The 12,228-nt window shown below is 42.0% G+C and overlaps 1 protein-coding gene across 2 annotated transcripts in view; it reads left to right on the forward strand.

The window, feature by feature from the left end:
• Positions 1-384: 384 nt before the first annotated feature.
• The window catches only part of cadm2b (cell adhesion molecule 2b), a 141,728-nt gene continuing 129,884 nt past the window's right edge, over positions 385-12,228 (forward strand). For both annotated transcript variants that reach the window (XM_029517697.1, XM_029517698.1), the window contains exon 1: positions 385-833. In XM_029517697.1, the coding sequence (XP_029373557.1) occupies positions 773-833 (61 nt within the window). In that variant the 5' untranslated portion in view covers positions 385-772. The remainder of the gene's footprint in view (positions 834-12,228) is intronic.

Genomic DNA, 12,228 nt, shown 5'->3' on the forward strand with positions numbered 1-12,228 from the left:
AATGAACTCTGCTGGCTTTGGGCACATTTTAATATATTAAATCTGTGACATGGTGATTTTGTTTTCACAGTTCACAACTGACATTTTGATGGCAGCTTCATACCTGACTTCCATTAGGAGCTCACCATACTGATTATAGCCATTTTTGAAATATTTTTTGTTTGGGGCTTTGTTTTATGATGGGCCTTGTCTATCAGTATATTCCCTGCAGCGGCCTATTGTCTCCAGATGGATGTGAGGCAGTAACCCTTGAGGCACACGGTGTAAATGTTTTGACAGTTTAGCAGAGATCAGAACTATTTCTAGGTGTTCTCCATTGGTGAAGCGTCTTCATTAGTCAAAAAGCGTGGGCGGGACTCTTGCTCTCTGCAGCGAGTCAAAGAGAAAGGCAATAAAGGGAGGCAGGAGCTGCACTTTGCCGACGAGCATCTCTGCCGTCCTGCTTTCACTACAGTAATCACTGCCCCCCCAACCCCCCTCCTCCTCCTCCTCTTCCTCAACGCGGATCTGCGAGAGAAAATACACAGGGACTCCTCCGGAAAAAAAAAGAAAAAAGAAAAGGCAAAGGAGTTCATCAATGTAACTCCGGTCCAGTCCGAAACTGCGCCGTTTACCTGGATAAGTCCATCCCGACGAGGAGAAGAAGAAGAAGAAGAAGAAGAAGAAGAAGAGAGAGCGAGAGAGAGAGAGAGAAAGAGAGCAAAAAAAATTAAATACAAGAGACTACCCGAGTGGAGTGTCGACGCGAAATTGTGAGGGGAAAGAGAAGAATATGATTGTCAAGCAGCACTTGATCTTCGTCCTTTCCAGCCTGTGTGCGAGCGTCTTTAAAGGTGAGCGCTGGGATGTAGCTGTGTGTAGACGGGCGTGGTGTGCGTGGTGTGCGGGGAGAGATGCTGCTGCTGGGGCTGCTGGCGGCTGCGTTTGAGTGCGGGACTCATCAAAATGCGATCGTGTCACATGTGAGTTGAAGTATCCAGCGCACGCAGGAGAGTTGATTTTTCTTTCTTTTTTGTTTTTTTTTTTTTTTTTTTTTTTTTTTTACCCCCCTCTTTTATCCCTCCATCCCTATAACCCCCCCCCCCACACACACACACCTTCTTTCAAGTGATGTGTGTTTGCGCAGCAGTTGTGGCCGGAGCTCGGCTGTGGGTGTCTGCTGTCAGAGCCGACTGTGCTGGAATGCCTGGAAGTTGAATTGTGCGGCGCAATGAAAAGCAGAATGCGGCTGTACAAGTTTTTTTTTTTATTTTTTTCCATTATCGGAGACAACTTGGATGTTGCCCCCCCCCCACCACCACCACATCACCACCACCACCTCATCCTCCTCCCTCCCTTTGGTATTAAGTGACAGATAAAACATCAGGCTGCAGATGAGTCGCCCATAACCCCCCCCCCCCCGTCTGTTTGTTGTGTTCCTCCAGTTGAATTGCCACAGCTGACACAGGGATGCACTAAAGGTTACAGCGGTCCTGTTTGCAGGGTTCACCGCTGACATTGACTGGATCATCCGAAAGTCACGCTGCTGGCTCCCCTTTAACTCATTTCACGCCTGACTTTTTTTTTTTTTATCGTAGACTATGATTATTTATTCGCTGTTTATTTGGCAGAGGCGACTGCATTACAGTGGAGCTTTTGTCTCCAGCACAGTCAGCCAGTCAGCGCACTGGGTTTAAGTGCAGGCACAGTAGTGTGTGTGTGTGTGTGTGTAGGTGTGTGTGTGTTTCTGCGTGGACGCGCTCTCCGCGATGGCCGGTTTGCGTTACTGACCGTGCGAGCCGCGTTGACGCTCAATGAAAGTTGTGTTGCCCGGGATCGGACGCAGGTAAGCCTGTGTGTGTGTGTGTGTGTGTGTGTTTGTGTGTGACGCCCGTGTGCAGGCAGGCGTTGGTGTGTGTGTGTGTGTGTGTCCGTGTCCTCATGACAACTCCCCCCAACTCCCCACTGACTGTCCCGCTCTTGGACATGTCTGCTCAGCCACCGCCCTGTAGGCGACCAGTGCGCAGATCCACGCAGCTCACAGCAGGGGAGGGAGGGTGCTGTGAAAATAAATAAACAAATAAATAATAAAAGCCTCAAAAAAAAAAATAAATAATAAAATACCCAGCGATCCGAACTTAATAAGCCCCCCCCCCCCACAGGACACCAGGAAGGAGGAAGGGTTTTTGGACACTGCTGATTTAGTGCTCTATCGTGAGGAGATAGCAGTTATGGTGCGGTGGTGTCAGAGGAATATGGTTCAGAATAGATCTGAACTATTTCTAGGACCAACTCAGACCACTGCAAACCTGAAGTCAGAGTGTTTAAAAGGCTGCTTGTGTACTTTCCACATTGCATCATCCCATCAAGAATCAGCAGATTCCTATTTAAGTCTTTGAATTTGTCGGGAACATCACCACATGTCAAATATTTTTAGTCCAAGTGTCAGACTCAAGAAACCCCACGCCCGGGTTCAGTTTGTATCAAATGTCAGGCAGCACAATGGTTTTAAAATAACAACACACCGATTTAGATTTCTCTTTATCATACAAAACAAAGATGTGTGTATATATTTATTTATTTATTTTGATCCAGCCACATCCACTTTTCATTGTGGCCCCTATGTCAGTATTGTAAAAGAATGAGCCATTTTCTTGTATTGCAAGCAGGGACCTCTGCTTGCAATTCACCTTTTGATGGCGCATTTAAAGATACTCCATTATATGAAATGTGTGAAATTACCTTCAGTGAGACTTAGATTCATGTGCTTTGTTGGAAGTAAAAAGCCACACACGATAACAAGAAAACACTGACAATATGAGAAGTTGCTGCTATTTTGAAAGCATTACCACATATTTAGGCCTGTTTTCAGTTCTGTCTTCACTGAAGTATTTGGCGTAACTCACGATACATTTAAAAACCTGTTCATATTCAAATGTCAGATGCAAATCTGAAATACCAAAAGTTCAGTTGGAGTATTCCGTAATGGCAGGTTTAAGATGATTCATGCAGTTTATGGCTGACCCCGACTGATCACTTCATCCAACTGTGTCATTTTGAGCACGTTGTATATTGTTGCATTATATTCCTATTTCAATGTTTGTCTGTGACAGAGGGCTGGGATCAAAAACAATATTGTGTCTGCCCAGAAGCCCATCTATAAATACTGTGATACGGACAGCAAGAGTATCAGAATGGGACTATGGTTCTGCTGCTTTTAACTTTTTGGCAGCGTTAGCTAACACAACAGTCCCAACAGCGTAGAGAATAAAACTGGACAGCTCAAAGCTAGCCCATATTTCTACTGATTTGGGTTCATGACATCCTACCAGAGAGAACAGGTCACAGAGAGTTTTATCATCTTGTCCAAGAGCTACGCTAAGATAGTGCTCGCTTCAAGGGCTGCTTTAAATATTTATGTCATGTGGCTTAACTTTAGATGCATGAACTACTGTCGCCTGGGGTAGCGCCCCCAAAGACTGTATGTGAGAAACAGAAGCATTTACTTTGTAGAAGATGTGAGCAGTCAAACAATGAATGAAATAAATAAAACCAGAAAGCACTCTGAGAGGAAACACCACCAACACAAAGTGTAGACTATGTTATTGAAATTGGCAGAATTTTTTTTTTATTTTTATTTTTTTTTAATCTGCATCAGGGTCAAGAGCTGTTCCTAAATATACAGGATGCGCCAGTGTTGGATGTGCGTGCGAGGCTTTTTTCATTGAAGCAAAATTCAAAGAGCTCCCTACGTTGACAATGTGAACGTAGAAGTCATTTTAATAAACAGCTGATGCGGACCTCGATCTTTCCACAAAGCCATGGCTTAACCTTTCAGCCAATTTCATCTATTCTATGCAGAGTTTTAAAGATATCATTCTAGCAAGACAGAAGCAAACAGACAAATGAGAGTGAAAACACAACATCCTCAGAGCAGGTAAGAAGGTGCGTGCATCTTCTGTGTGATCACAGCCTAATCAACAGTTAAATTGCTGTGCGCTGCATCAAACACTGCAGTGGTATTGTAGACAAGACTTCAGCCTCAGCAGCTTTGTTCATGCTCTGTAACGCTGGGAGTCATTTCATGCAGACTCATCCTTCTTAGCACTACTAAATTATAGTATTTTGCTTAAATGCATTGCTGGGCTCTTATCTATAGCTGCAGCTATGGAGTGCTACACTGCCCAATAGATGAATCCTTATGGGTATGTGCTGTACATCCATTGTTGTTGTTTCAATTGTGTGCCCTGGCTTGTGCTCCTGTGCTTTAAGTGTGAGGTGTTGTTGTCCCATATGTGCATCGGTGGGCAAGTGCGTCACTCTGAGAGGTGTCGGTTTGTCACCACATCAAACGCAGCTAATGCAGACATCTGACAGATTTGTCAGACCCAGTTAACAGGTAAGGTGGCAGCCAGGCTAGTAATGTTAATTAGCCATGTGGTACAGCAATACTTGGACAAACATGCAGGCTAGTTGTGTCAGATGTACAAAGCCCGTCTTTGCTGGCCACATTTTCTCATTTCTTTTGCCCCAGTTTGGGCTGACTTTCCTTCTGCTAAAATGTTTCGTCACGTTCCTTCTTACAGAAACCCCAAAAGCGTCCGTACCGCCGAGGGAACTTTTTCCTTTGTTTGAAACTGGAGCCTTTCATCATTTTCTCATTTCGTTAGACAATTTGGCAAGTACAACCTGCAGGTAACATTTGAGCATTGGTGTGTGTTTGACCATAACGTGTGGGGGCAGTTATGACGGCAAAGTGGAGAAGAAAAGAAAGTGGCTCTCTTTATTTATTCATTTTTTCCCTCCATCATTTAATCTGGCATCAAAATTATATTTGAAAGCAGGTATGGGTGAGGAAGAATAATGTGAATGAAAACTTTCTTCTTAGATTACGCAAGAATTGAGGACAATTGACATTATAGTCTTGAAAAATAAAAATTTCTGGGACAGCGATTCTTAGATTTCTTATTTAAACACGGGCTTAAGTGAAGGTCCCTGCTGTAATGATTATTTTGAAATTGTAAAAATATTCTGCCTTCCTCGTGTACCTTGTGTGAGACACACTGTCATCCAAATGTCATGTAACCCTTTGTAAGTCTTCTCTGCAACATGATTTTGGTTATTAGCAATTGCTTATGATTCATGAATGACATTTTTACAATATTGTATTGGCATCTTCTTGCAGGGAGGCAATATCTGAAATGAGGATGTACTGGAATTCCAATCCAATGATATGGATGCGCATTAATGCATACGTCGCATATTATTGAATGGTCTGCATTATTTAAACATTTTCATTTCCACTCTTTAATCCACTTCCACTTTCCAATAAGCAAGATAAACAGAATGTCTTTGAATTTGATTCTGGTCTGTGGGCATATGGTTCGAACTGTTTGCACTATGTCACAATATTCAATCAGCTTGCAGCAGACAACAAAATAAAACACAGAGGAGATTCTGAGGATCAGAATTCAAGTAATGAAGTGAAAACAAGAGGATAATTACATTCTTTGCTGTAGCGTCACCACATCCACAGCAGTTCTCTTAAAACTCTGACAGTGGAAAGGAGTGGGAATAACTGTCCGTCCATTCATCTTTTGGCATCTCCTACGGGATTACAGTCGGTCAGCCACTTATCGGTGCGATAACATACTTCTCTTTCAACTTGGATGTGGTTGCTTTGGAAGTCACCTGAAATAATAAGACTGCACCCTGGCGGAAGTGGACCCCAAAATGTCAAGTGTTGTGAGACACAGGCAGCCTGTATGAGATGTGTGCATGGGCGCATCTCCCGTGTATTGGAATAATCATGCAGGAGGAATAAGCTGGATGAGCTGAAGGCAAGCTATGGCAGAGGAAGGTGGTTTACATTCAAGGATACCCATTCCCCAATGCTGCTGAGGGTTAGCTTATCCCCGCAGAACGTCTCCCAGCTGCCAAGTGCTGGCTCTGGCGCTCCGGAGGAGTTCTGTATACCACTGCAAATGAATTATCCAGTAAAGGGGACAGACGTGCTCCAAAAGAGCCACTGCTGCCCCGCTTGCTTTTTTGTTGACAGATATACATCTGTAGGGATAAACCTCAAGCCAGAGGCAAATGTGCTCAGACAAGTGGGGAACAGGCTTAGAGATTAGCTGCTTGCTGCCCGAGCTATGCCGTGTGCTGTCAGTCTCCCTTTGCCGTGCTCTTTGTCACGGCACTTTTCCGCGCTATGCCCTCTCTGAGTGGGTATAAGCTCCGCAATGAAGCTGATAGACTGTAAGGGAAATTAGGCTATTAAAGATTATTTTGACCCGCATTTGATGGAAAGAGTTTAAGAGATTTTCCTACTCGCCAAGACGCCTTTCTCAAGATCCTCGTGATAAATTTAATGCCACAATTGGTCATGCTGAAAAATGGTTAAAGCGGTGCTTACATCAATCTCAGGCTCCTGAAGAGGGACCTGTGTTCTCACATCTTAAAGGTGGAAGTCTGCCATAAATCAGCATTTACCTGTATTCCTATGATCTCAGACAGTTGAGTCAATATTTCTTAACACGACTGGCTCACTGCCTAGGATGAAACCCAGAGAGCCAAGTATTTAATTTCTCATGCCATCAAGTAGCAGCAGCTTCACCATTTACAACACACGGAGAGGTGCGGCATGAGTTGAGTTTTACACCTGCAGGAGACCGACTTTCTACTTGGGGTGCGATTTCATATTATCATTTGCAACCATATTGATCCTGAGCACCGCGGAATGCAGGCTGATTGTTAGAGTAAAATAACTGGAGACTTGTAATCTAGGGAACGTCTTCAGCAGACCATGGCTCAAACATATGGCCCAAGAATGCAGGGGGGGGGGGGCAAGAAAAATAAATCAAACCTATTGGAATAAAGTTAATAAATCAGGACTGCGTTTGCAGTTTGCTTTTGAAAACAATACACATCACTTTTTAATGACAATATATTGGACTCTGTGTATTTGGTGTAGCTGCCGGGGAAAATTTTGCCCCACATTTACTTTGTTTGCTATTGCACATCAAACTGACACTCATACTTTTCAGTTCTTTCCATTGAAGTTTATAAATGACAAAGATTTACTTTCTGTTAACCTTCAATCATATTAAGGAATTATTGCAGCCATTACTCATTGTGACAACACTGGCACACTGTAGTTGCTATTATTTGTCTGACAAATAATAGCAATGGAAAAAGAAGAAGTAGACAACAAACCTAAAAAATTACTGTAGCAAGCCCCATAGGCTATTTAAAACATGCTTTATGCCTTAATACTGCAACAATGTCATTATTTTTGCGACATGAATTGAATATGGAGTCCACCACTACAGGGCTAAAGGTCTTCATCATTACATAAGACTGCGAGAAATCAATAGAGCTGATTCAACTTGGACATGTTATGCAAATGTACATTAAAGAAACCCTGAAAATGCACTCAAACCACATTCAAATAGAATCTGTGGAGGATTAAATGAAGAGCATCTCTTGTTGAAGTTGTGATGAATGAGATTCGACTGTGTTGTTGTGATGGTGTGAGGCACCTGTTCTCTGAGAGGTTTATGCACAACCTACATTTCAGCGTTGTGCCTGAAATGGAGCCTATACTTCGTTTTATGCCCGTTTGCAGAGTTGACCTTTACCAATCTCTCTTGGCCCTCATCTCTGTTGAAGTGGGCTTTGTGCCTGACTATGGATGAGCCTCTGAATCTCATTTAGCCTGTGCAATGATCTCCCATTTCTCCTCTTGAAGCGGTTTACATGAACAATGTTAATATTTTTTGTTCAGAAATGACAGTAGTCCATTTTATCACCAAGCCAGCATCTCATCTGTTTCTTCATCTTTTTTGGAGTAGATGTTGTATCAACCAGAAGTTATGTCACCTTTTTCTGAAAAATTGTCTTTTTAAAAGATATATTGGGAGCGCTGTTTATGTGTTTACCATTACAGATATCTTTTTTTGCTCCTGCTATGCATATTTGGGAGGCTTCCAAAATAGTGATTGGCTACGTGAGGTATCCCAATGCAACCCAGCACCTGGCAGTGTGACCTGGAGTGGCGCTTGTTTTGACTTGCGTCAGGATATTTTACCACCGCACAAACAAGGCTGCATTGAGGACAATCACCTTGATAGATTGTGTTACATATTATTCTGATATGGTGACATATTATTTGCATATGGTGACATCTGCATAAAGCCCATTTTTATGTTTTTAGTTTTTATACAGCTTCAGAATAAAGGAACGGAAGTCATCAAGGAGGAGCCAGCTGTGGTTGAGCTTCTGAAAGTGGTTTGTTTATGATAAACAACTTTCAACAAAGTTGAGCACTGAGCAGCTAAATGTTACTATTATAAAATCTAAGCTGATGTTGTGATATTGGGTAATCAACTGTAATGTGTTTGTCACTTAATTGTGTTGTGAACTATTAAGACTAATCAGTTAAGCTCTAATTTGAAGTGTAAGGACCTTTTCCAGCATCTGGTGGAAAAAGTGTAGACCTGCCTCACTCTGCAGGGCCCTCACAAAGATCTCCTGTTGCTGAATTCAGTGTGCTGTTCCCGTGATTGGATAAAATGGCCCCTCAGTTTACAGTCAAAAAACTGTAATGACAAAAAGTTGTTTATAATCTTCTGCTTTCAAAAGTGTTCAGAGCCTTGATTCAGGACTTGGCCCTTTGGCAGCGATTATGACCTTCACCTTGGCCCATCTGAGGCTCAGACTCAAACCCTAGAAAAGATCTGCTGAGAGACCTGAAGATGGCAGCTCGCAAACACTTCCCTTTCCGATCTCATGAAGCTTGAGAGGAATCTGGCAGGAAGATGGAGATGAACTGCCCAAATCCAGGTGTGCAAAGCTTTTATGGACGTACCCCTGAAGATTTGATGGTGTAATTGCTGCCAAAGTGACTTTTGCAAAGTAGTGAATGAAGTAAGGATCTGAACACTTATGTAAATGATGGACTAGAAAAAGGAAATTCGCAAATACATGCCTTCACCTTATCATAATGGGTTATTGAGTATGGATTGATGAACAAAAAAACAGCAATTATACCCATTTAAAGCTAAAACCTGTGATGCAATAAAGTGTGTAAAAATACATCCTGAAGCCTCTATATTGCAAATCTAAGCAACATGGCACATATAAGTGCATTCGGAGCGACTGTTCACTCTACTTTGAGGTTTTAAATGTTTCTATATTTATGTCAGTGCAGAAATTCCATCAGTCTCACACAGTCAGTAGGATTTTGTATCACTGGGTTGCCGAGCTCATAATGTCCCTTCAGTCAGCCTGGACATCTGAGCTCCAGATAAAGGAGACTCTGTTGCACTATCTTAGGAAATTTGATAGCCCGCTGGAATAAGCCTTGCATTTTTATAGACTTGTAAGCAGAAAATCGTGGCAAATGTAGTTATTTTTTCCAGGGTAATGATTTGCATTTTATGGCAATATGTCTTGATATGGTTTGTGCACAATGGAAAATTAAAGCCCCCCAAAAATAAATAGGAATATTGAACAAGCAAACCTGCTAAGAACAGATTGTTGACTTGTGAGAAAAACTCATAAGAATTTATCAGAGCACAAATGAAAACCATTTATAAACTCAGATAGCTGGATCTTATTGTGCCAAGGAGCTGGTCGACAACCTCAGCTTACATTTTTGCAGAATGCAGGCAGGTGCAGCAGTCACGTTACCCGTCCGTCACAGAGGCTATCGTACACATACTAAAACATTCATGTCGTGAGGCACTCTAGTACGTCCTGTCCACCCCAGCCTTTTCTGTCTCTGAATTTGCAAGGCAAGCCACAGGAAGTGGGGGAAAACATGCCAATTTAAAGAGCACACAATGTAAAACTTAACAAAAATGAGGCTAATTAAAAATATATTCAAGTCTGGCTGTATTTCAGAGTATTTCACGACAATTTCCCATGTGCTTTTGGTTTTCCTCTACTCCCCAGCGTGGTTATCACCACAATATAAGTAAAGCGGCTGTTCATGTGCCTGAGACCATCTTGGGAAGGAAAAACAAACCAAAAACAGGTTGCCAGTCCAACCTGTTTATTTTCTCACAGCAATTAAATTTGATGATTTTATTGAGTAAACTTGCCGGTAGTTATCAGCAGAGTCGTGCAAACACTGTCTGAAGGCAGCAGAACAGAACGAGCCATTGTATCTTCACAGTTGCATTATAGAAGCAGCCCCTGACAGTTAATATGTATACATATATATGTATATATATATATATATAAAAAAGTTCAGTGCAGCAGCCATGACTGATGTTTTGCATTAAATTATCATTGGTGTTAGAACAAAGGAGGATCCTACACATGAGGAATGGCTGCTTTACAGATTGTGTAATTTCTGCTGGTAGCCACATATATTATAGTGTATGGCTGGATGAAAGGCTGCATTTTGTAAACACATCCATATCATGCTGTGTGTCCCATATATAATAACAAAAGTCAATATGCACTGTAGAAGAGAGTTGTAGAGGACCAGTGCATAATGTCCACTATCACTGAAGTATCTCATGCACTCACCGGCAGTTAACGTCAATACACAAGGTTGTTATAAAAATGGTAAATGCCTTCTTCCCCACCTCTTGTGGGGAAACCCTTTTTTTTTTCCACACACAGTGCAAGAGCAGGAATATTCACAACTCAGCATCTGCTTCTATGTAACAACTGGAAAATTATTTTGTTCTTCAACTGTGCTCGAGTGAGATGCTATCCCAAAAACCTAACTTTGGAGTAAAGACACTAAAAGCACAAACTTAAGCTCATGCATGTTTATACCCTTTTATTGACTTCCTCTTTAAAGGCTTCCCACGGGTCTATAAAGCTGGAGTGTAGATACTGAACGCAGGCATATTTGCAAGTGAAGGTGGGGGATAAAAGCATTGAAACTCATGTCCTCATAAAGAGGGATCAGCAGTCTGAACGGGAGCTGCATACCGATGCAAGAGATGCCAGTGCTCAGAGCCAGAGAGCATGCTTAGCTTGGGGGAGGAAAAAAAAGCCTTAAAGCTGCTAAGCTGAGAGCAAGACAGGAAAAGGAAGAGAAGCTGTGAAGCAGGGAGGCACGCAAACTGCAAAAAGCTGAATGAAGTGCCATTGTGTAATGTAAGATACAGCTGCCATTTCCTTCACCTGCTACACCGAAGATTCATAAAGGAGGTTAATTCCATTTCAAAATAAAGGTTAAACCATTACAGCACACCATCATTCCACAGATATGTCTCCACTTAAGTGGGTTTGGTGGGACTTTAGGACGAGGAGTCAAATCATTAGATTAGTTTTCTTTACAGACATGAGGAGAGAAAGCTCAGACTGTGTCTTTCAGTGAGTTCACCGCACTTAGCCAAGACAGGTGACCTCCTCCTCGGAGAAAACACCATTACATTAACAGTTGCCTTCATGGAAAACATTTCACAGCCTGTAGAGTTGCTGTATGAGCTTGACATTCTCAGGGTGTGTTCACACCCATTGTGTGCAGAGTCTGAAGTTTATTCTAACCCTCGAGCGTTATTATTACAGCTTGGTTTATTTTGGCAGGCATGAACCGTAGCTCTCAGGTGTGCAAGCAATGTAACCGCTTTGAGAATTAACATGGAGTCTCTGCATAGTGACACCTCACGCCTTTTCATTTTTTCCTTTCATTAAAACTGTGCCACAAGTTTCCATGACATGTCAGGACTCAACACACACAGCATAAGTCCATATGCGTCGTATGATTGTCTGCAGATTGGGTGGGGACATGTTAACCAATTGTTTGATGTAAAATATGAATTAGAAGAAATGGTGCTTTGGTGCAGAGCTATGATGGTACAAAATCACATTTAATTTGAGTAAATAGCATGATAAAACAGGAAAATTGTGTTGACATAAAAAAAAACTGTTGACATTTAAATCTCACTGTGAATTGAATCAGTTCTCATCTAATGGACGATTGGCCCAAGATAAAGTATTACACATGGGAGTTAAAACATGTACAGTACATGAGTGGAGTCCAAGTGGTTAGTAATTCGACATTGCATTTTATCACCAGACTGTGGGTAAAAGCAGACAAGCAAACGAACAAAAACAGCTAATTCAGAAAACCAGTTGGCATCTGCGTTGTTGGAACAGCAAATACAATAACCATATGTGCAGGGTAACAATAGCCTGCAGGAGGTCTGGGCAAGCAGGGAAACTTAAACTTTTCACTCATTTAACTTTTACTGATCTGGAGTTCTTAAAAGAGTTGAGAGG

This window comes from Echeneis naucrates, chromosome 13 (assembly GCF_900963305.1).
Source record: "Echeneis naucrates chromosome 13, fEcheNa1.1, whole genome shotgun sequence".
Lineage (NCBI taxonomy): Eukaryota > Metazoa > Chordata > Actinopteri > Carangiformes > Echeneidae > Echeneis > Echeneis naucrates.